The sequence below is a fragment of the Gymnodraco acuticeps genome, unplaced genomic scaffold, assembly GCF_902827175.1.
Source record: "Gymnodraco acuticeps unplaced genomic scaffold, fGymAcu1.1, whole genome shotgun sequence".
In the NCBI taxonomy this organism is placed as follows: Eukaryota; Metazoa; Chordata; class Actinopteri; order Perciformes; family Bathydraconidae; genus Gymnodraco; species Gymnodraco acuticeps.
The window spans coordinates 26090-52039 of NW_022991228.1; the positions used below are offsets into that span (position 1 = coordinate 26090).

Sequence of the window (25950 nt, forward strand, 5' to 3'; positions counted from 1 at the left end):
TCCTTTCGTCAGCAAAATCCTGGAAAGAGCAGTTGCCGCACAACTCCAACACCACATGTCCAACCATGAGCTCTATGAACCCCTTCAGTCTGGCTTCAGACCCCACCACAGCACAGAGACTGCCCTCATTAAAATCATGAATGACCTCCTCATTGCTTCTGATTCCGGCCTCATCAGCATTCTCATCCTCCTGGACCTCTCTGCAGCCTTCAATACCACATCCCACACTATCCGACACAGCCGCCAGCCGACACAGCTCTTGCCTGGTTTGAGCCCTACCTCTCGAACCGGAAACACTTTGTCACCATCAGTGTTTGCAGTTCCCCATCAGCCCCAGTCAACCAAAGTGTACCTCAAGGCTCTGTGCTTGGATCCCTCTTCACCATTTACATGCTCCCACTTGGTCAAATCATTCGCCACCAGTTTCAGCTTTCATTCATATGCTGATGACACACAGCTCTATCTCTGCACAAAACTGTCCACTCAGCTCCCCCCTCAATCCCTTGTCAACTGCCTACAGGACATACAAAACTGGATGTCATCAAACCCGCTCAAACTAAACAGCAATAAAACAGAGCTCATGATTGTGGCTTCCAAGGGGCAGCTCCGGAAGGTTGTGAGGTAGGCTACTGAGCTTAGGCTAGTTAGCTAGCAGTTAGCTAGCAGGTTTATTGTTTTGTTTGATCTGTTAACATTAAAATCACTAAATATATGCTGTAACTATTTTGCTCTAGGCAACTCAAGGGCTCAGGTAATGTGATTACTATATGAATAATGGTCCAAAATAACATTAAATGCATAGGGTTTTTTGTTCATCGCCGGCCGGCCGATACATGCCGCGCATTAAGTGGCCCTGTCTGTCAATTGATCCCCGGGCCACTTTTATTAAGTTATTAATTGGAGGTGGATATCCAAAATACCAAAACACTTCTGATCAAGAACAAATGTCACCATTGTGTGTCCACATAAAGACGAACTGAAGGCTCTCCTCTGGTGCTGTGTGTCAGGGTGTCAAACTAAATGTAATCTTTTTAAAATCATATGGAATTGTACTGGAACACGCAGGCTGCCATACCTGAACTCACCAGAGGGGGCGCTGGTCCAGGTCTAACGGCTGTGTGTGTGCTCTGGAGCCGCGGAGGGGAGGGGGCTCCGGGGCTTTGTTGTGATAGTAAAGGCTCCACCGGTCAGCGCTTTCTCCGGGGCACGGTGCTGCACGGTGCGGGGACTGAAGCAGAGGAGAGCGGCGGTTCCTCAAGAGACACACCGAACACATGTAAGGTACCTCGGCCACATTTCTTCAGTTGTGTTTGTCTCTCAGGTTTGAACAGCTTCAGTTTACGGCATCCTGTTGCACAGATAAGAGAAAAGAGTCGAACCCCAGCAGGGCGAAGCGACCGGAACGGTACCGCACAGCTCTTAAACATCACACAATGGACGGGAATGTGTTGTGTAAGGGTTGTGTTAGTGTTAGTGTTTCAGCAGCAGGATATGGAGCCAACTCACACCACGTGTTTTGATAACTCTGATACATTTTAGCTCATTTCTGCTACATGTGTCGTGTGCAGAAACAAGGTAGTCTGAGCACGGGAATGAGCCACAGCTAAAGCTAAGATGTGGAAAACACACACACACACACACACACACACACACACACACACACACACACACACACACACACACACACACACACACACACACACACACACACACACACACACACACACAGTGACATGCATGTGTTGTTGATGTGTGGCACATGATGCTCCCATGTTGTTTATCAGATCAGCAGCTGCACAATATTTAACAATGGCCCATCCATTTTTCTCTTTTAAATTGACTTAAGGTCAGGATAGCTCATGGGCCTTTTTAAACTATTAGAAATATTATACTTGTTACCTAAGTATGCTTGTACTTCTACCCCACATCAATTCAGATGTAAATGGTGTACTTTTACTCCAAATGTCCTGCATTCAAAATGTTACTTAAGTAAAAGTAGAAAAGTGTTAGCATCAAAATCTACTTCAAGTACCAAACGTAGTGATTGTGCAGATTGGTCCATTTCAGAATAATATATATGATATGTTTTATAATGATTGATCATGAAAGTGTTCTCAAAGCTGGTAAAGGTGCAGCTAGTCTGAATGACTTTGTATACTGCAGGGTAGCTGGTGGATTTACTCCAAGTGGAACTAAAGTCTGATTTAACACTTGATTAGATTTCACATCATTCATCCACATCTGTGAAGTAACTAAATGTATTCAATACATGTAGTGTTACACCACACTAAAAAAAGTACACCATTTACTTCTGAATTGTTGTGGGGTAGCAACACTTGGACTTTGTCCGTCTCTCATTGATTTGCATGGACAGTTCAGGCCTCTGCAGAATGCTGAGCTTCACACGGATCACATGAGCAACACAGAGCAGTAGGATCAGGAACAATAAATCCCAAGAAAAGAAGAAGTAGGAGACATGAATCCCTGAGGGTAGATTCAGTTTTCTCTCTGTTGTTGTGTACACATTACAGTGTAGAACATGTTCAGGGCCCAGGAGGTGAACTGGCACCGCTCCAGCTACAGCCCACACTACGTTTATTTTTGGGTCCACAAGGACTTCAATCAGTGACCATCAGTGGCCCAAGCCTCTACGGATTAAGCCACTGCCATCCCCGAAAGCACATGTAGCACGTACTGTATATCTGTTGCATTATTTTCAGTCTTTCCGTACATTTTGGCCCTGTTGTAAGTATTCTGCTAGACAGCTAAAATGACTTCTTATCCCCCGGACTCATTATAGTTTCATCCACATATCGAATATTTTATGATTAGGATGATTGGATGTCTTTGTTGTGAACACACTTTGAGCACCTGTGTTTGCCCTCAGATGCAGTGATGGAGTGCTGCAGAAGGCGGAGTATGTCTCCAGCTCCAACACGTCTCTGACCCTCTGGATGAACATCAGATGTAATACAGCTCAGACTGCTGATATGGAGAACCGCAGCCTGCTGTCCCTCTCTATGGCCCTGCTGAGCTTCCTGAGCCCCTGTCTGACGGCACTGACTCCCAGGGTCTCCTTCCATATGGGTGAGTGATGGTTCCCTTTAAACCGTGCATTGTGTTTTGTTAAGACAATATCTTTATGCTATGTTGGTGTAGCCGTTCCAACACAGCTCAGCAGTTACCACACCTATGAAGGAAGGATTTGCGGGAGAAGAGTTTTATGGCCCGTTGCGGGAAATCAGTTAATGTGGGCCGAAGAGAGCTGTGGGCCAATTGTCTATTTTGACAGGGTCCCGGGGCAGAGCAGACTAAAGACAGCATATTGTGACTGAAAGGGATCAAATCCCTGCTGCTAGGTTCTCACATCTGGTGGAAAGCCTGACATCAGAAGAGTCTGAACAGCTGATTAATACTCAAAGTTTAGAAAGACAACAAACATGATGCTGCCATGTTCACATGTCCCAAAGATACACACTGATGAGCCAATGCTGCACTCCAGTACTAGGGCTAAATATGGACTTGACCACTTAGTATAATGTTAGAAGATTGTTAGCATACAGATAGCATAGTTCTCTGTTGCCCAACCCTAGTTTACTTTAAAAAATCACTTCAAACTTTCAATATTAAAGTAAGGGACCTATAGCTTCTGTTCTAACACAATCCCAACCCCACCATTAAAAAAAAAATCTATCGCACAGATTCAATAGAGTGTATCAGCCGATGACAGTTGAGCTAATTAGCGTTGGTTTCCACTGCTTTCCATGGTACTAGGTCATTATCTTGGGATGGTTTGATGTGTGGGAGTAAAGCTCACTGAACTCTACTACAACCTGTCCTAACTGGTCCACTAATGGGGCTTTCACACTAACGCGATTCCCGCTAGAGCTTTTCTGGTTTGGAACCAGGTTTTCTTTTCAGCCCCCAGTTCTTGCTTCTATTCTGACAATTTGTTGGTGCTTGAAACGAACCGGATTCCGGGAATCGCGTTGGTGTGAAAGCCCTATAACTGTCCTGAAGTCTCAGACCTGCCCTTCCTATGGTGCATCACGTTTTATACAACAGATTTAGCTGATGAGCTGTCAGCCATGAAAGGCTGAAGAGGTTGTTTGTGTTGTAGATTTAATAAGGGTTTTTGGTTGGATAAACGTTGGTATTGGTCTTTGTTTATATTATTATTTTGTGATGAATTATGGAATGGATCAGTTGGCTCTGATTGAATATTGGTGGCACTCATAGTAAATATAAATACCTGTCCACCTGTGTGAGGTGTGTGTGGAAGAGAGGGTGAGAGGGTCGCTGTGTTTTCTGTTGACTGCAACTTTTGACAACTGGATTACACAGACTATATGCTTGTCCATATCATAATAAGCCAACCGTTCATTGAATTAAGATTTTATTCAAACCATTTTTGGATCTCAGCAAATCATTATTCAAAGCGACCAGGCCGACCTCAGCTTCTCAGCGACTTATTGGTTCCTTTTTACATTTACAATTTACAAAAATACACATCCAGGTGGACAACAAAAAGTACCACTTGTAGTATTTCCAATGAGTTTAGCATTTATAAAGTAGTGATAGTATTAAAGGTGGAAGTATATATTGCCCCGGTTATTTACAGATTTATTACCGTTGTTGAATTGGCTAGCTAAGAGATAGTTGATAATGATTACTAGAGTGTATGGACAGTAAATGCTTATGTGATGTATTCAGGGTTGTGTTTACATAAATGCTCTTTGCAAATGAGCAGACAGCAACCTGTGAACATCTGGATGCTTCTAATTGTCCGTGGTAAATGTGTGAAGTTTCCTAATCCCAGTGTTACCTACTGTGAACCAACAGGGAGTCCTGGGAGACATGTGACCCGCTTCAGCAGCCCTGAGGTCAGCAACACCAGCACCCTGCTGCTCAGTGAGGACGAAGACATGCTGTATGTGGGGGCCCGGGATGCTGTGTTAGCTCTGGACGTTAGCCACCAGGACGCTATCACACTGAGGAGTCAGGTGAGACGCCACCACTGATAACAGTCACACTACTGCAGTTACTCATCACTTTCCTTATATGTTACATTCATGGAGCGAGAGCTCTCAAAGAATATCACAAGTTTATCATATGTTTAATGCCGCTTTTATGTTAGTACGGTGCCAATAATCTGGCTAAACTAAGCATGCGATGAAACTTGAGTTTGACACCCCTGCTCAAAGCCATTCAGATGCCTAAACAGACGACCCGGTATCTTTCTATTTATTATTGGTACCCACAGTTGACTTTCCTGGCTTCTGATGATGGCTCAATGCTATGTGACTCGTGGTTAATCAAATAAAATAAATGAATTTCCACATGCATTCAAAAATGAAAATAGTCAATGTGCAATAGTCTAACAAATCAAAACCAAAAGAGGCACATCTCAAATAAAAGGGTTAGCAAATTTGATTGTCTTTTTTTCTATTACGTAAACATTTTTATGATTTAAAAGCTGGAAAGCCTCTTCCCCATAGGTTGCCCATATCTGTGTCTCTTAAAGTCTGGCGCTGTAGGAATTGTAGTCTTTTATATATCCTGTCTACAGAGGACGCCACTAGGAGACCAAACTGTTTAACCTTTTTACACAAAACAAACTGAAATAAACTGGCTCTAACATTTCCAATGACTCTTCTGCTTGTATGAGAATCATGTGATCAAGGGATCCTGTCACAGTGTTTCAAAGATAAAACGGGTAGAATTCCTTCAATAGGATTCACCATTTGAAAAAATAGACAAAATCAAGAACTGTTACATTAGCAGCTATTGTCATGTGAATGGACCCCCCACCCCGCATAATACTCCATCTTTGTAACGGAAGATGTAATGAGTGCAATGAGTGTTTCATGGTTGATCTGCAGCTCCTCTCCTCTTCTTCCAGCTGGACTGGAGCCCTTCAGACAAAGACCTGGAACAGTGTTCCATGAAAGGAAAGGAAATGGCAAGTTTGAGAGTTTGATCACTGTATTTAGATAAGTAGGAAAATCAAAGTGAATAAAAAATGTCTCCTTCTGACCTTTTTAGTACTAATAAAACAAAACCACTTTTCATAAAATACACCTTTCACATCGGGCTGTTAATGTTAAAGAGCACCGTGTAGAGTGGTGTGTAGTCTTCAATGAAATGTGAATTGTTAGTTTGAGAGCGTGCTTTGCCAAGATATCCTAACGTCCCTTAGGAACCAGGAGGCACACGCCGCTCGCTGTACATCTTGGTGGACTCAAACATCTAACTTTATGTCTTTTGTCTTTCTCTAGGCCGACTGTCCTAATTTCATCCGTGTGCTGCAGTTCTTGAACACTACTCACATATACGCCTGTGGAACCTTTGCCTACAGCCCCCGCTGCTCCTACATTGTGAGTTTACACAGACGTTCAACTGATTGGTTGGTTTTACTTTTTGACGGTATAAAATGTTCATGGATTCCAAGCAATATAACCATGTTTACTTCAACAGCCACATTTGGTTTCTCTGTTGATCTCTATTTAATTCTATATCTTTCTATATTTTCTGTCCAGACCTCTGAGACGTTGATGATGAGCACGAAGCCCGATGAAGGCCGGGGTCGCTGCCCCTACGATCCCTACCAACGCAACACCGCCATCATCGTAGGTCAGTGCGGCCATGATGTCACCACCAATGTTCACTCTATAGCTGTTGGTGGCCCAGCAATCATTTCTAGAGAATCTGTTCCCTCTTTAACAACTTATTAGCTGTGATTCAACACTTCGACATGTTTTAACAGATTATCTATAGACTATATGTGACATTTCTCCAACATACCTACATATAAAGTGGTGCAGGAATAAGTCCTAAACCCAGAAATACGTTTTCATTATTGGCATTTTAGCATTTAGGGCTCCATTGCCTCTAAGTCGACTTTTTTCTTTTACATGTTTGTGGTTAGAAACCTGAAGTAAGGTCTGTGGTTAACACCAGTAGCGTAGGCAGAAATGTACTTTAGGGTGGGCCTGTAAAAAATAGGGTGGGCCAGATTTTTCTTCTGCGCATCAGAAGCTAACAACAATCCCCGCCAGTACCGGTGGCAGATTACTTTTGGAATACTTTCTTTTTCCATAACAGATGGGTATGTTTTGCTGAACAGGAGACACGTATGTTATTGGTTTAATGGCTTATCAAGAGCACAAACACAACATCTTGGTGTCATTCTGGACAGCTCTCTCATCTGCACCCCACATAAAACACATCACCCGGACTGCATTCTTTGTACTGTCTTAAAACCTTTCCTTAGAATATGTTATGAATTGTAAGGTGTCCTTGGGTGCTTTGAAAGGCGCCCCTAAATCGAATGAATTATCATTATTATTTATTATTATTATCTGAAACGATGTAATAACTTTTAAAACTGTTTCAGTCACTTGCCCCATGCATTCAGCAGCAGCAGGCCATTCACTTTGATTTGATCCCGTTATAAATGTCATCATCTCGACAATAAAGAAATGCTACATAAACGTTATCTTGCACATTTTATCTAACCATCTCCGTTTCTAACTTTCAATATATTTTAAAAGAGATCTCTCTCTCATCTGCGTGCGGGGGCGGGGCCTCACAGACACGCTGCATCTCTCTCGCTCACAGACATGCTGCAGCGCCGTGCAGTGTGCACACAGTTCTGCCGGTAATGAATATTACATTTTGTGAGGAAACTTTTCCACCAATAATTCCAATAAGTATTCCAAAATGTATTCACTTCAGGTTTACGAAAGTAACTGTAATCAGATTACTCGTTTTTCAAATGTAACGCCAGCTGAATACACTTGATTTTTGTATTCTGATTACGTAACGCCGTTACATGTACTCCGTTACAACCCAACCCTGTGTATATCTCTCCGGACTGTCCACCAGCAGATGAAAAACACCCACCTCTCCGCCTCTTCCAAGGGACGAGGGAACCGTGCGGAGGGGTTTCCGTTAACATTTATTTTCTTCTGACAGCCCAGCAGCAGGAGAGGTGGGGAGAGGGAGAGGTGGGGAGAGGGAGACGTGGGGAGAGGGAGACGTGGGGAGAGGGAGGCGTGGGGAGAGGGAGGCGGGGCTATTTCATCGTTATCAGAAAATGATCGTATAGATCGCTGCTAGATGAGGGCAACTCTTCTTGGAGTCTGTTTTTAAAAAAAACAAACAAAGTTCATTAGTGAACTTTGAGCCATCATTTATTTTGCAAGCAGCTCTCTGCCTCTCTCACGTTATTATGGCGCGTGCCGGAACCAACAATCAGTTTTACCGTAAATGAGTTCGGTTCAGAGGACAAAGCACATACAACATTAATTAAACTCGATATTTGTTCACTTGAATTTCACTTTGAATTCTTGGATATTCTCAATGGGTGAATACTTTTTTTAAATTACACCAAAGCTTTCTCAGGGTGGACCCTGGCCCTATGGTGGCCACGCCACTGGTTAACACAAACTGAAGATAATTTAATGTTTTGTTCTAAACATAAAATATGTCTGTAAATACCCCACTGGTGAACGTCTAAAACTTCAATGTATCAGAAAAACAACGGTTGCTAACAAGTGACTAAATCACACTGCTAACTGTCTTCACTCCTAAGCCTCCTTTAGCTTAGCCGTGTTGAGATGAAGTCATGTGACCCTGCTGTAGTTTGTTGAATGCCTAACATTAGGTTTTTATTTCTGGAGATTGCATTTACTCTTCAAAATTCATGGAGTGGTGTTAATATGTGGAGATTATCCTTCTGAACAAAAGCACAACAGTTCTAAATGGACTGCATTCATATAGAGTGCTGTTATTCTGCGTCCACTCGGAGCACTTTAAAGTGCATTACAACAAAGACCGTGTTAACTGTGGTTTCTGCCCGCACATGACTGAGTCCTTGAGAGCTGTAAATGAGACCTGGTCCCCACAGGCTTTCTGTTTTTTTATTTACACCATATATTCACTCAAAAATAATTTCAGGCACCATGTCAAGTAAGCTGGAAAACAAATGGTTGTCTCTCAATAACTAATATTTCTGATTTATCTTCAGAAAAACTCAAATGTGATTTGAGGAACACAGGATAATTATCAGGCAACAACTTCCTTCCTTTAACCTAAGGTTTGTCTGCAAAGAACACTATATTAAATATGTATTTATTATATACCTATATTAAACTGCCTGGCAGGGTGATAAAGCTGTCAAAATGAAAAATATACAGACAAGGTAATGCTGAACTAAATAGTAACACAAAAACATGAAGCAAACTGATTGATCAGAGTATCAGGGGAATGTCCTGTATAGCAGTAGCTAACATTTCAGTTTAGTACATTTTAGAGTTCCTTTGATGATGATGTCATACATAGGTTCTAGCTGTCGTGTTGAAACAGTGTTCAGTTTGAAGGCTCCTCAGGATTGTGCTGTGCCCCTCAGACGGAGAGCTGTACACCGGCACCGTGGCAGACTACAGGGGGAACCGGCCCCTCATCTCCAGACACCTGAGTGAGGGCCGGAGGGTGGACCTGAAGCTGGACGACACGCTGGGCTGGCTGGAGGGTGAGGGTCACCCTGAAACATAAACTCAAATACTTACTTGTACTTGTACTCATACTAGTTAAAGTACAGGTACTTTAAAATGGTACTTAAGTACCATACTTGAGGATATGTGAACTACTAAAACTAAAAAGAGAACAGAGAAAAACAACAAACAGAGAAGATGTTGACATATCCCCACAAACGTTGCCCTCTGTTGTAGACCCGACCTTCATCAGCTCCAGCTTCATCCCTGAAGAGGAGAAGATCTACTTCTTCTTCAGTGAGGTGGGCAGAGAGTACGACTTCATCGACAAGTTCATCGTTTCTCGCGTGTCTCAGATCTGCATGGTAAGAACCCTGCAATCTGATGTTATTTTCACTCTTGCACTAGCACACATTTTTATAATCATACATATCTACTTCATTCACACACTCATACGTTTGTATTCTCATATACTGTACATACATTCTGTGAATACATTTAATAAACAATAACCACTGTCTCCTTTATTGGGTACACCTTTACAAACTAATGTCATCCTGAAAAACGATTATGATGCCTGTAGTGTTCAGGAGTTGATATGTTCTACCGTGGAGCTCATTGTTAGTTTATTTCATGACTCTTTTTTGGTGGGTGTTTCCAATATCCTGCCCCCCTTATGCTAGGGAACACATCGGAAACACTTCTATACAAATGTAATGTAGGGCAGTACAATGCCACTGTGACCTCATCACACACAGGACTACATTCCCAGCATCATTATGGGCAACGATGTGATGGCAGTGCTCCTCTAACAGGACCACTGGAGTCTGTTCTCTGATTTGCAACAGCCACTTGAAGCTCACCATTGTGGAAGTCTTTATGCTCATGAACAGCCTCATGCAGATGGAGTTTTAAAAAAAAAATAGCTCTTCAGGCTCTTGGCCCACTTTTTTAACAAGAACGCTTAAATAAACAATGTCTGAAATGTTTTAAAGGACTAAAGTCTGTCTCAAACAACAGTCATATGTTTCCATGTTCTGTTAGATGCAATGTTCAGACTGGCCATTAAAGAGGCCCTATTGTGTTTTTGTGTTGTTAGCTTTCCCATAGTGTGACCAATCACAACAGAGCCGGCCAGCTAACCAATCGGAGCAGACTGGGCTCTGGTTTCAGACAGAGGGTGAAAAGCGGTGCTGCAGCACAGACAGTATGAGAAAAATAAAGAGCTTTTTTTAGCATTAAAGCATGGAGACATGTCCAAGTAGAGACACTACATACCAGAGGTGGGACCAAGTCATTGTTTTGAAAGTCCAAGTCAAGTCTCAAGTCTTCGCGCTCAAGTCCAAGTCAAGTCTCAAGTCAGGATGGGCAAGTCCAAGTCAAGTCTCAAGTCTTCGCGCTCAAGTCCAAGTCAAGTCTCAAGTCAGGATGGGCAAGTTCAAGTCAAGTCCAAGTCCTAAACTTTGACAAAACGAGTCTTAAACAAGTCATTATATGCTTTTCACCAAATGTAATGACATCGAGCAACAGAATAATACTATTTTAATAATAATAATAAAATGTTGTTTCTGGTGTCCTTTGACAGCTCTTTGGTCTTGGCCATAGTGGAGTTTGGAGTGTGACTGTTTGAGGATGTGGACAGGTGTCTTTCATACTGATAACGAGTTCAAACAGGTGCCATTAATACAGTTAACAAGTGGAGGACAGAGGAGGCTCTTAAAGAAGAAGTTACAGGTCTGTGAGAGCCAGAAATCTTGTTTGTTTGTAGGTGACCAAATACTTATTGTACCGAGGAATTTACCAATTAATTCATTAAAAATCCTACAATGTGATTTCCTGGATTCTTTCCCCCCATTCTGTCTCTCAGAGTTGAAGTGTACCTAGGATGAAAATTACAGGCCTCTCATCTTTTTAAGTGGGAGAACTTGCACAATTGGTGGCTGACTAAATACTTGTTTGCCCCACTGTATTATATACTTTTACTTGTAACATTTTGAATGCAGGACTTTTTATTGTAACCGAGTATTCCTACACTCTGGTACTTTTACTCAAGTACAAGATCTGAACTTCTCCCACCTCTGACAATAAATCCTGAGTGGTTACCAAAAAAAAGGGTTATTTTCATTTTACAAATCCTGCACTCAGCTTTGCTTTCTCCAATATAATTGAAATGCAGCCAGATGCCGCGTCTTTTTACGGTTTACGCACATATCTTGACTTTTTCCGACACGCTTGCATTTAAATCCGGCTCCCTGTCGCTCTGTGTAGCTGGCCTGTACCACTACACCTGCTGTCTTTGAAGCGTCTGCCCCCCACCCTTCTTTCACATAATGGTATGATCCTAGTGTGTCCTCGCATATGGTTGGCCGCATGGTGGCCCAGCTAAATAAAGACCCGCCCCTGCCTGCAAGGATTCTCAGCAAGAGTAGGAGCGGCTGAAGATTCTGCTCTCCCCGACTGGAGTCTGCTTTTCTAACGGCAGCTCGCGATCGGCGTGTTGGAGACCTCTGAATTAAATGATCAAGTCACCTCAAGTCAGAAGGCTCAAGTCCAAGTCAAGTCCCGAGTCATTGGTGTTCAAGTCGAGTCGCAAGTGTTTTGTGATTTTGTCAAGTCGAGTCTCAAGTCATCAAATTGGTGACTCGAGTCTGATTCGAGTCCAAGTCATGTGACTCGAGTCCACACCTCTGCTACATACTGATATACACCTGAACATCAGCAGGAGAGGACTCTTTAAAGTAGAGACACTACATACTGATATACACCTGAACATCAGCAGGAGAGGACTCTTTAAAGTAGAGACACTACATACTGATATACACCTGAACATCAGCAGGAGAGGACTCTTTAAAGTAGAGACACTACATACTGATATACACCTGAACATCAGCAGGAGAGGACTCTTTAAAGTAGAGACACTACAAACTGATATACACCTGAACATCAGCAGAGGACTCTTTAAAGTAGAGACACTACATACTGATATACACCTGAACATCAGCAGGAGAGGACTCTTTAAAGTAGAGACACTACATACTGATATACACCTGAACATCAGCAGGAGAGGACTCTTTAAAGTAGAGACACTACATACTGATATACACCTGAACATCAGGAGAGGACTCTTTAAAGTAGAGACACTACATACTGATATACACCTGAACATCAGCAAGAGAGGACTCTTTAAAGTAGAGACACTACATACTGATACACACCTGAACATCAGCAGGAGAGGACTCTTTAAAGTAGAGACACTACATACTGATATACACCTGAACATCAGCAGGAGAGGACTCTTTAAAGTAGAGACACTACATACTGATATACACCTGAACATCAGCAGCAGAGGACTCTTTAAAGTAGAGACACTACATACTGATATACACCTGAACATCAGCAGGAGAGGACTCTTTAAAGTAGAGACACTACATACTGATATACACCTGAACATCAGCAGGAGAGGACTCTTTAAAGTAGAGACACTACATACTGATATACACCTGAACATCAGCAGGAGAGGACTCTTTAAAGTAGAGACACTACATACTGATATACACCTGAACATCAGCAGGAGAGGACTCTTTAAAGTAGAGACACTACAAACTGATATACACCTGAACATCAGCAGGAGAGGACTCTTTAAAGTAGAGACACTACATACTGATATACACCTGAACATCATCAGGAGAGGACTCTTTAAAGTAGAGACACTACATACTGATATACACCTGAACATCAGCAGGAGAGGACTCTTTAAAGTAGAGACACTACATACTGATAAACACCTGATCATCAGCAGGAGAGGACTCTTTAAAGTAGAGACACTACATACTGATATACACCTGAACATCAGCAGGAGAGGACTCTTTAAAGTAGAGACACTACATACTGATATACACCTGAACATCAGCAGGAGAGGACTCTTTAAAGTAGAGACACTACATACTGAAATACACCTGAACATCAGCAGGAGAGGACTCTTTAAAGTAGAGACACTACATACTGATATACACCTGAACATCAGCAGGAGAGGACTCTTTAAAGTAGAGACACCACATACTGATATACACCTGAACATCAGCAGGAGAGGACTCTTTAAAGTAGAGACACTACATACTGATATACACCTGAACATCAGCAGGAGAGGACTCTTTAAAGTAGAGACACTACAAACTGATATACACCTGAACATCAGCAGGAGAGGACTCTTTAAAGTAGAGACACTACATACTGATATACACCTGAACATCAGCAGGAGAGGACTCTTTAAAGTAGAGACACTACATACTGATATACACCTGAACATCAGCAGGAGAGGACTCTTTAAAGTAGAGACACTACATACTGATATACACCTGAACATCAGCAGGAGAGGACTCTTTAAAGTAGAGACACTACATACTGATATACACCTGAACATCAGCAGCAGAGGACTCTTTAAAGTAGAGACACTACATACTGATATACACCTGAACATCAGCAGGACAGGACTCTTTAAAGTAGAGACACTACATACTGATATACACCTGAACATCAGCAGGAGAGGACTCTTTAAAGTAGAGACACTACATACTGATATACACCTGAACATCAGCAGGAGAGGACTCTTTAAAGTAGAGACACTACATACTGATATACACCTGAACATCAGCAGGACAGGACTCTTTAAAGTAGAGACACTACATACTGATATACACCTGAACATCAGCAGGAGAGGACTCTTTAAAGTAGAGACACTACATACTGATATACACCTGGGGCCTCATTTATAAAGCGATATACGCTCAAAAAATGGCGTACGCCAGTTTCTACGCAATGTTTGCGATTTATAAAATACTAACTTGACGGGAAAACGTGCGGTCCTCCACGCAAACTCTAACCCATGCGTACGCACTAAGCACAAACACGGGAGAGACGAGAAACTGCGACACCGTTGGCAGAAGGAAGAATGGAGAGAAATATGTGGAAATAATACCATCAATAAAATGTTACCTCTCATTTGTCATATATGAAGAATTCATTTTCAAACATTGATTAAAGCCAATCTTAAAAAGATTAAACAAACGCCTGTTAGAGACTCCTCAGTGCACACAAAAACATAACTTGGAGAAGTAAATAAATACGGAAATGTTATTTAAAACCACCTCGAATATGTTGTGTTAATGTCATGAAATGTTTTCTCATAAATGATGCGGTAAGCAGGAGGACAGAATTACGTCTAAACTGACGCCGTTTTGCATTTCTATAGGTTGTAGATACAAGCATGGTTTTATATACTATCACGTTTAATCGTGTTTTATGCCGTTTGCCAAGACTTGATAAGTCGCTCGTAAAACAAAGGGGGTATGGAAGCTAAGAACACCATATGTGGTCAATTGTACAGCTAATATAACACAACACATTAATTGTATTTCCTTTAACTGGTGGATATAGAGTTGCTGCAGTGGAGACGCTGCGCACAGCTGATCGACAGCTGGGACACAAACCACCAAATACAAAAACATAATTCAGATCCAGTCGTCATGACTCCACTCCGGAGGGATTCCTGATCATTTCTTACAGTCTCTCATCAAGGGGGGGTCTCCTGTCCCCGGTACAAACACACTGCCTGAGGAAGGCTATGTGTGTTGTTTTTGTCATTAACCTTTTTCGGACCATTTATTTATTTATTTTGGTGACGATCCGACCTCCATGCTGCTACTCTGGTTCAAACTGCATCCACCAAACAATATGATTTATCTCCACCTCCCCAAAATAACCAAAATCTGACACGGTGTGAGATGTATTTTTTAACTGTTCTGTCGTCATTTCCTGCGATCTTCTTCATGCAGTCAGTCAGAATGAATGAATGAATGGGCGTTTCTTTGACTATTTATAGGCAAATATGGGCGTTACGTGAAGCCCGCAAAAGCTGCACCGCATTTCGAGTCGGTTGTGATTTATAAAGGGAAACCGGCGTAGGAAGTGCTGTACGCACTTTCCTTGCCGGTACGCAATGTTTGGTGAATCGGGAAGTGGCGGAACATTTATGGATCTATTTTTCGGATTTCTACTACGTAAGCAACCTTCCCACGTGAATCCTACGCACGGCGTTATACATGAGGCCCCTGAACATCAGCAGGAGAGGACTCTTTAAAGTAGAGACACTACATACTGATATACACCTGAATATCATCAGGAGAGGACTCTTTAAAGTAGAGACACTACATACCGATATACACCTGAACATCATCAGGAGAGGACTCTTTAAAGTAGAGACACTACATACTGATATACACCTGAACATTATCAGGAGAGGACTCTTTAAAGTAGAGACACTACATACTGATATACACCTGAACATCAGCAGGAGAGGACTCTTTAAAGTAGAGACACTACATACTGATATACACCTGAACATCAGCAGGAGAGGACTCTTTAAAGTAGAGACACTACATACTGATATACACCTGAACATCATCAGGAGAGGACTCTTTAAAGTAGAGACACTACATACTGATATACACCTGAACATCAGCAGGAGAGGACTCTTTAAAGTAGAGACACTACATACTGATAAACACCTGATCATCAGCAGGAGAGGACTCTTTAAAGTAGAGACACTATATACTGATATACACCTGAACATCAGCAGGAGAGGACTCTTTAAAGTAGAGACACTACATACTGATATACACCTGAACATCAGCAGGAGAGGACTCTTTAAAGTAGAGACACCACATACTGATATACACCTGAACATCAGCAGGAGAGGACTCTTTAAAGTAGAGACACTACATACTGATATACACCTGAACATCAGCAGTAGAGGACTCTTTAAAGTAGAGACACTACATACTGATATACACCTGAACATCAGCAGGACAGGACTCTTTAAAGTAGAGACACTACATACTGATATACACCTGAACATCAGCAGGAGAGGACTCTTTAAAGTAGAGACACTACATACTGATATACACCTGAACATCAGCAGGAGAGGACTCTTTAAAGTAGAGACACTACATACTGATATACACCTGAACATCAGCAGGAGAGGACTCTTTAAAGTAGAGACACTACATACTGATATACACCTGAACATCAGCAGGACAGGACTCTTTAAAGTAGAGACACTACATACTGATATACACCTGAACATCAGCAGGAGAGGACTCTTTAAAGTAGAGACACTACATACTGATATACACCTGGGGCCTCATTTATAAAGCGATATACGCTCAAAAAATGGCGTACGCCAGTTTCTACGCAATGTTTGCGATTTATAAAATACTAACTTGACGGGAAAACGTGCGGTCCTCCACGCAAACTCTAACCCATGCGTACGCACTAAGCACAAACACGGGAGAGACGAGAAACTGCGACACCGTTGGCAGAAGGAAGAATGGAGAGAAATATGTGGAAATAATACCATCAATAAAATGTTACCTCTCATTTGTCATATATGAAGAATTCATTTTCAAACATTGATTAAAGCCAATCTTAAAAAGATTAAACAAACGCCTGTTAGAGACTCCTCAGTGCACACAAAAACATAACTTGGAGAAGTAAATAAATACGGAAATGTTATTTAAAACCACCTCGAATATGTTGTGTTAATGTCATGAAATGTTTTCTCATAAATGATGCGGTAAGCAGGAGGACAGAATTACGTCTAAACTGACGCCGTTTTGCATTTCTATAGGTTGTAGATACAAGCATGGTTTTATATACTATCACGTTTAATCGTGTTTTATGCCGTTTGCCAAGACTTGATAAGTCGCTCGTAAAACACAGGAGGTATGGAAGCTAAGAACACCATATGTGGTCAATTGTACAGCTGATATAACACAACACATTAGTTGTATTTCCTTTAACTGGTGGATATAGAGTTGCTGCAGTGGAGACACTGCGCACAGCTGATCGACAGCTGGGACACAAACCACCAAATACAAAAACATAATTCAGATCCAGTCGTCATGACTCCACTCCGGAGGGATTCCCGATAATTTCTTACAGTCTCTCATCAAGGGGGGGTCTCCTGTCCCCGGTACAAACACACTGCCTGAGGAAGGCTATGTGTGTTGTTTTTGTCATTAACCTTTTTCGGACCATTTATTTATTTATTTTGGTGACGATCCGACCTCCATGCTGCTACTCTGGTTCAAACTGCATCCACCAAACAATATGATTTATCTCCACCTCCCCAAAATAACCAAAATCTGACACGGTGTGAGATGTCTTTTTTAACTGTTCTGTCGTCATTTCCTGCGATCTTCTTCATAAAGTCAGTCAGAATGAATGAATGGGCGTTTCTTTGACTATTTATAGGCAAATATGGGCGTTACGTGAAGCCCGCAAAAGCTGCACCGCATTTCGAGTCGGTTGTGATTTATAAAGGGAAACCGGCGTAGGAAGTGCTGTACGCACTTTCCTTGCCGGTACGCAATGTTTGGTGAATCGGGAAGTGGCGGAAAATGTATGGACCTATTTTTCGGATTTCTACTACGTAAGCAACCTTCCCACGTGAATCCTACGCACGGCGTTATACATGAGGCCCCTGAACATCAGCAGGAGAGGACTCTTTAAAGTAGAGACACTACATACTGATATACACCTGAACATCATCAGGAGAGGACTCTTTAAAGTAGAGACACTACATACTGATATACACCTGAACATCATCAGGAGAGGACTCTTTAAAGTAGAGACACTACATACCGATATACACCTGAACATCATCAGGAGAGGACTCTTTAAAGTAGAGACACTACATACTGATATACACCTGAACATTATCAGGAGAGGACTCTTTAAAGTAGAGACACTACATACTGATATACACCTGAACATCAGCAGGAGAGGACTCTTTAAAGTAGAGACACTACATACTGATATACACCTGAACATCAGCAGGAGAAGACTCTTTAAAGTAGAGACACTACATACTGATATACACCTGAACATCATCAGGAGAGGACTCTTTAAAGTAGAGACACTACATACTGATATACACCTGAACATCAGCAGGAGAGGACTCTTTAAAGTAGAGACACTACATACTGATAAACACCTGATCATCAGCAGGAGAGGACTCTTTGAAGTAGAGACACTACATACTGATATACACCTGAACATCAGCAGGAGAGGACTCTTTAAAGTAGAGACACTACAAACTGATATACACCTGAACATCAGCAGGAGAGGACTCTTTAAAGTAGAGACACTACATACTGATATACACCTGAACATCAGCAGGAGAGGACTCTTTAAAGTAGAGACACTACATACTGATATACACCTGAACATCAGCAGGAGAGGACTCTTTAAAGTAGAGACACTACATACTGATATACACCTGAACATCAGCAGGAGATGACTCTTTAAAGTAGAGACACTACATACTGATATACACCTGAACATCAGCAGGAGAGGACTCTTTAAAGTAGAGACACCACATACTGATATACACCTGAACATCAGCAGGGGAGGACTCTTTAAAGTAGAGACACTACATACTGATATACACCTGAACATCAGCAGAAAAGGCCCCTTCTATTCAGAGTTGTCCCTGTAGGGGGGGGGACTCTGTCTGTATCTGTGTCTGAATCAGTTTGGTGGTGATTAGTGATGTGTTCCCCTCCCCCTGGCAGAGTGATGTGGGGGGTCAGCGGACCCTGCAGAGACGCTGGACCACGTTTGCCAAAGCTCAGCTGCTGTGCCAGGCTGACAACGAGCTGCCCTACAACGTGCTCCAGGACATAGACAGCCTCCCCCCAGCAGAGGGTGCTCCGGCAGATGACACTCTGTTTTACGGCATCTTCACCTCCCAGTGGTCAGTGGGCTGGACATCCATACAGTCCTTTCACATGTTCATAACCTGACTTTTCTTTACATAATCTACATTAGGAACATTTGTATTAGGGCTGCTCGATTATGGCAAAAATCATAATCTCGATTATTTGAGTCAATAATTGATATCACGATTATTAAAAAGTTTGAACAGTATGTTTTTAACAGTTGATTACCCTGAACTTTAAGTATAATTCAACTGAAAAACCAATACAAAAAATAATTGTTTTATTTCGATTTTGTTGTTTTCATAATAAGACAAAATTGAAAATACGATTAATTGAGCAGCCCTAATTTGTATCATGCATTCTTCAACATGTCAAAGATGAAAAATAAACAATGAAATCTGCCCCGTCAGGGGGGGGCACTTTGGCAACCTAGTAGGGATCTTGCACCCTTCCAGGGTTGTGATCTAATATACCTTTTTGCTTATCTCAAAAATGATGCTTGATGCTTATATCACCCAGGACTTCTTCACGTCACATGCTGTGGACTTGCTTTTTATAACGGAAACCTGTATGTCTGTGGGTGAGTCTGCTGCTTTTACAGAGCTATTGCCTCCGGACTGCAGTTTCATTAATTCTCCCCGGACCACGGGTCATGGAGGAGGTATAGCGACGGTCTTTAGGAGCAGTTTATACTGCAAACCCACGCTGTCTATCTCATTCTCCTCCTTTGAACTGAGCCTTTTTGAGCTGGGACGGATTAATCCTGTCTACCGACCGCCCAAGTACAACAAAGATTTTATAAAGGAGTTCTCTGAACTATTGACCGGTATCGTGACAAACTATGACAGCGTTTTAATTGTCGGGGATTTTAACGTGCATGTCTGTTGTATCTCTAAGCCACTAGCTAAAGACTTTCTTGATGTTGTAGATGCTTTTAACTTCATACAACATGTCTCTGCCTGGCCCCACGCAAGAGCATGGGCACACATTAGACCTGGTTTTATCCCATATTCTGCCCATTTCAAATGTCAATGTGTGTGATCAGATCACCTGCCTGTGTTATTTGATTTTATTCTGCCCTGTCATAGTCTTAAATCATGCGCTCCTGTCTGTCAAAGTCGTATGATGAAACCTTCCACTGCTGCTAGTTTCTCCCCCACATTTGTAAACCTATCCCAGTCTGATAATATGTCCTCTGACTCCCTGGACACTGAGCAATTAACCTCAGCCTTTCTCTCTTCCTGCACTGGAGCTCTTGACATTGTTGCTCCCCTGAAACTCATGCGCCCCAGAGCTAAATCTGAACCCTGGCTCAATGACGTCACTCGTGCTGTTAGATTTCACACCCAGTTTACCAGATCAAATGCTTTTTCTGCATCAATGCTTACTAGTACAGTACTGTGTTTAGTCTTTTGTACATGGTCCACTATATGTAAGGTTATTCTAATATTATCTTGTGCTTGACGTCGGCTTACGAATCCTGTCTGGTCTTCTTCTATCATTTCTGATATAAAAGTGTTCAGTCGTTTAGAAATAATTTTTGTGTATATTTTATAGTCCATGCTCAATATTGAGATGGGTCTATACAGTTTCCACAGTGTTCTTTATCCCTTCCTGGTTTAGATATAACTGAAATGATTGCCTCAGTCCATGATGGTGGCATCTTGTTATTTTGAATTGTCCAATTAAAAGAGGATAGTAGAAGCGGTGCCAGCTGTTCTCTAAACATCTTGTACCATTCTGCAGGGTATCCATCACTACCTGGAGATTTATTATTTTTTAATGTACTTATTGCGTTATTCACCTCCTCTGTTGTGATGTCCGCTGTAAGAACATCACAACATGTTGCCAATTGACGGTAAGTCTAGTGAGTTTAAAAAAGCTCTCATTTCCTCTTTATCTGCGGATGCTGGTTGTGTATATAATTGCCTGTAATAATCCTGAAAAATTATTTCTATATTCTCCAGTGCATACGTTAGCACATTTGTATCTGGGTCCCTAATTTTATTTATAGTGTTGATGACTTGTTGTTTTCGTAAACGTTTTGCTAATAGTTTAGTGGCTCTGGGTCCAGTTTCATAATAGTTTTGTTTCACAAACTTGTTTCTCTTTTCAATTTCATCAAGTAGTAAATCATTTATCTTTGTTCTCAAATGTTTGATTTCTTGTTCTGTTTCTGATTCTTTTGTATTCTGAAATTCCCTTTCCAATTCTCTTAATCTTTTTGAATATTTTCTATATGCCTCTAATTTAATCTTTTTTGCATTTGCAGTTTCAGCTATCAATTTCCCTCTGATGACCGCTTTCATGGCATCCCATAGGATTGTAGGGTCTACTGCTCCATTGTCATTCTCCTCTATGTATTTTGTAATATCTGCTTTTATTCTCTCCTTTCTTTGTTCACTATTTAATATTCCAGTGTTGAGTCTCCAGACAGTGTGTCGTGTCCTGTTATTTAAACATATTTTTAAGAAGACTGGATTGTGGTCCGACACATCTGCCCCTCCTATCCTACATTCCTTTACCCTGTGAATATCATTTACATTTATGAGAAAATAATCTATCCTTGAGTGGACCTTATGGGTGGCCGAAAAATGTGTAAAGTCTTTTTCCAAAGGATGTAGGGTTCTCCATACATCTATCATCCCGATTTCTTCCAGCGATATATTTACGAATTTTGATAATTGGCGTTTGGATCTTTTGTGACTAGTTGTATCCTTAATATGGTTCATAACAACATTCAAATCTCCACCGCAAATTAAGATTCCCTTTGTTTCTACAGCAATTACATCGAACAGAGATTTTAAAAAGTTTGTATCGCTTTCTGGAGGTGCATATGTATTTATCAGTGTTATTGGTTCATTTTCTAATCTTCCTTTAACTATGTCTTATGTCTTTATTAGGATCCCCATTAGCACTAGCATGAGCATTGGCTATTCTTCCTGGGGTCCTCACACACTCAAAACATACATAAACATTAAAACAAAACAAACAGCTCATCATTTCATGCAATTTGCAGTACTGTATGAAGTGAAAACTAAAATGGTCATCCAATTATCGCCATCCTAAGGCCAAACAAAAGTGAATACAAATAAGTGTACATAATAATACAGTGGGGCAAAAAAGTATTTAGTCAGCCACCAATTGTGCAAGTTCTCCCACTTAAAAAGATGAGAGAGGCCTGTAATTTTCATCCTAGGTACACTTCAACTCTGAGAGACAGAATGGGGGGAAAGAATCCAGGAAATCACATTGTAGGATTTTTAATGAATTCATTGGTAAATTCCTCGGTAAAATAAGTATTTGGTCACCTACAAACTCCACTATGGCGAAGACCAAAGAGCTGTCAAAGGACACCAGAAACTAAATTGTAGACCTGCACCAGGCTGGGAAGACTGAATCTGCAATAGGTAAGCAGCTTGGTGTGAAGAAATCAACTGTGGGAGCAATTATTAGAAAATGGAAGACATACAAGACCACTGATAATCTCCCTCGATCTGGGGCTCCACGCAAGATCTCACCCCGTGGGGTCAAAATAATCACAAGAACGGTGAGCAAAAATCCCAGAACCACACGGGGGGACCTAGTCAATGACCTGCAGAGAGCTGGGACCAAAGTAACAAAGGCTACCATCAGTAACACACTACGCCGCCAGGGACTCAAATCCTGCAGTGCCAGACGTGTCCCCCTGCTTAAGCCAACATGTCCAGGCCCGTCTGAAGTTTGCTAGAGAGCATTTAGATGATCCAGAAGAGGATTGGGAGAATGTCATATGGTCAGATGAAACCAAAATAGAACTTTTTGGTAAAAACTCAACTAGACTTGTTTGGAGGAGAAAGAATGCTGAGTTGCATCCAAAGAACACCTACTGTGAAACATGGGGGTGGAAACATCATGCTTTGGGGCTGTGTTTCTGCAAAGGGACCAGGATGACTGATCCGTGTAAAGGAAAGAATGAATGGGGCCATGTATCGTGAGATTTTGAGTGACAACCTCCTTCCATCAGCAAGGGCATTGAAGATTAAACGTGGCTGGGTCTTTCAGCATGACAATGATCCCAAACACACCGCCCGGGCAACGAAGGAGTGGCTTCGTAAGAAGCATTTCAAGGTCCTGGAGTGGCCTAGCCAGTCTCCAGATCTCAACCCCATAGAAAATCTTTGGAGGGAGTTGAAAGTCCGTGTTGCCCAGCGACAGCCCCAAAACATCACTGCTCTAGAGGAGATCTGCATGGAGGAATGGGCCAAAATACCAGCAACAGTGTGTGAAAACCTTGTGAAGACTTACAGAAAACGTTTGACCTCTGTCATTGCCAACAAAGGGTATATAACAAAGTATTGAGATTCACTTTTGTTATTGACCAAATACTTATTTTCCACCATAATTTGCAAATCAATTCTTTAAACATCAGACAATGTGATTTTCTGGATTTTCTTTTTTTCTTTTCATTTTGTCTCTCATAGTGGAGGTATACCTAGGATGAAAATTACATGCCTCTCATATTTTTAAGGGGGAGAACTTGCACAATTGGTGGCTGACTAAATACTGTTTTGCCCCACTGTATATGCATACATAGCCACAGGCACAGTTCAAATTTACTTTATAATACTTAAATATTTTTTTAGCAACCTTTTGAAATGTACTTGAGAATGTTCCTGAATGATGTGAACCGGTAAAGAGTTCCAGCTGATATACCTTCCTTCTTTGTCTTTGATTTCTTTTTCATATTCATATTGCATTTGATTGGATATTAATATTGCAACTCCTCTTCTCCTTATATGAACTATAGTATACATTTCTGAAACCGTACCTTCTCAGTTTTTCATGTTCTAATTTGGATAAATGGGTCTCCTGAAGGAATATGATTTGTACATTTTCCTTTTTCTTATAAGCCTCTCTCTTTTTTGTGTGTCCTTAGACCATTTACATTCAGCTACACTATATTGATACTGTTAGACATCCTTACGTTCTACTGCTTCCTCAATATGTGCTCCCAAAACCACTCTGCAATATGTAAACATGTACATTATGAACAAACCAGAAATAAAAAGGGCTTTCAAATATGTGGGAATCTTCCATCACAGTGCGTGGGGAAAGTCCTCCTCTTCAAATAGGGCCCCTCCTTGGACCTCAAACTAGACCCAAAAAAGGGGGTTCCATAAAGTCCAATCATGTCCAACATAACTAACTCAACATCTCTAGGCCGTCTCATATTGTATTCACTTAAATAAGCCTTGAGTGGCTTTAACAGTTTAACTTTATAGCCATACCTGCTTTTGTATTCAGATGTCTAACCTCTGTCCTTTAGTAAAGAGTCCTAAGGCTTTGGCTTAGCTCTCATCTGGTAGGCTTGTAGCTTTTCTCTCGCCCGGTGCGCTGCCTCCTTTCTCGGCTTTGCCCCCTTCACTAGCTGCCACTCCGTCCCTCCTCGCAGTCTCCCCTCCGCTGTTGATTCATTGTCGCCTTCGGGAGTTTCCACCGAGTAGCCTCTTTCTTTCATATCTTGTGCAGCCTCTCTGGCGCTTCCATACGTCTTTACTCCGTTGTTCCAATGTATGCGTATTTTTGCCAAAGTTGTCTGAAAGCGAATTCCCTTTTCCTTTAAGATAATTTTAATACCAGAGTATGCCTTCCTTTTCTGCACGATCTCTGTCGCATAATCATGATCAAAGAAGATTTGCCTGTCTCCTACTTTAATCTTTTTCTGCCATGCTTTCTTTAGAATCATGTCCTTAGTCTCGTACGTTTGAAAGTTCACTATCATTGATCTTGGAGGTGCACTCGGGGGGCGGCTTTTGACCGAGGGCTCGGTGGGCACGTTGGATCTGGAGAGGGAGTCCGTCGGAGAGTTCGAGTTCAGTGCTGAGGAGTCGTTCCAGGTATTTACCGGCGGAGCTCCCCTCTGTATCCTCCGGTATACCAAAGATCCTGATGTTGTTTCTTCTTGTTCTTGCCTCCAGGTCCGTTAATGTGTCTTGCATCTGCCGTGTATGATCCGACATTCCCAACAGTGCACCGTTAGCCACTGACTACCACTCTTCTAACTCAGCTATGCGTGTCTGGGCTTCGCTAACACACATTTTCTGTGTCTGTAGTTCGTTTTGATTTTCTGTGAGCTTACTATATAATTATTGCCGGAGGTTATTGATTTCTTCTTTCACTTCCTTCTTCAGTTCATCTTTAAATGTGGATAGCTGGTGTCGTAGATCCTGCTTGAGCTCTCGGATATCATTGCTAATAGCTGCCAGCCCGGCACGTAGCATATCTGCGGTATCCCGTGGCTCCGGCGTCTGTTAGATCTTCCTCGTGTTCGCTAGCTTTGGCGGATTCGTCCATTTCGGGTTGTTCTCCTACTTTGTCTTGCTTTTTGTTAGATTTCCGGCTTTTTCTATTGTTTGTCCCACTAATTTCTTACTTTTTTTCGTCGAGTAGTTGACTTTCGTGGGTTTATGCGGGACCGACCTGAGAGAGTTGGTTAACTTGCGTCTTCTCACTCCACCATCATACCGGAAGTCTCTTTTAGTCTGGTTTTAAAGCGCTTCACAGTACTGAGTCTGCCCTTCTAAGAGTATTCTATTACCTCCTGGTCACTACAGACTCTAGTGACTCTGCCATCCTTATGCTCTTAGACCTCACAGCTGCCTTTGATACGATTGACCACTCCATTCTTATCT

General features: G+C 41.8%; 1 protein-coding gene across 3 annotated transcripts in view; it reads left to right on the forward strand.

Moving 5' to 3' along the window:
* Nucleotides 1-1126: 1126 nt before the first annotated feature.
* sema4ab (sema domain, immunoglobulin domain (Ig), transmembrane domain (TM) and short cytoplasmic domain, (semaphorin) 4Ab) overlaps nucleotides 1127-25950 on the forward strand; it is an 83367-nt gene continuing 58543 nt past the window's right edge. For 2 of the 3 annotated variants that reach the window (XM_034239419.1, XM_034239421.1), the window contains exons 1-9: nucleotides 1127-1276; nucleotides 2888-3087; nucleotides 4843-5003; nucleotides 5903-5962; nucleotides 6279-6377; nucleotides 6540-6633; nucleotides 9413-9535; nucleotides 9735-9862; nucleotides 19130-19311. In XM_034239419.1, the coding sequence (XP_034095310.1) occupies nucleotides 2955-3087; nucleotides 4843-5003; nucleotides 5903-5962; nucleotides 6279-6377; nucleotides 6540-6633; nucleotides 9413-9535; nucleotides 9735-9862; nucleotides 19130-19311 (980 nt within the window). In that variant the 5' untranslated portion in view covers nucleotides 1127-1276; nucleotides 2888-2954. Of the gene's footprint in view, nucleotides 1282-2887; nucleotides 3088-4842; nucleotides 5004-5902; nucleotides 5963-6278; nucleotides 6378-6539; nucleotides 6634-9412; nucleotides 9536-9734; nucleotides 9863-19129; nucleotides 19312-25950 lie in introns of all 3 variants that reach the window. The other variant, XM_034239420.1, reaches the window with a different exon arrangement.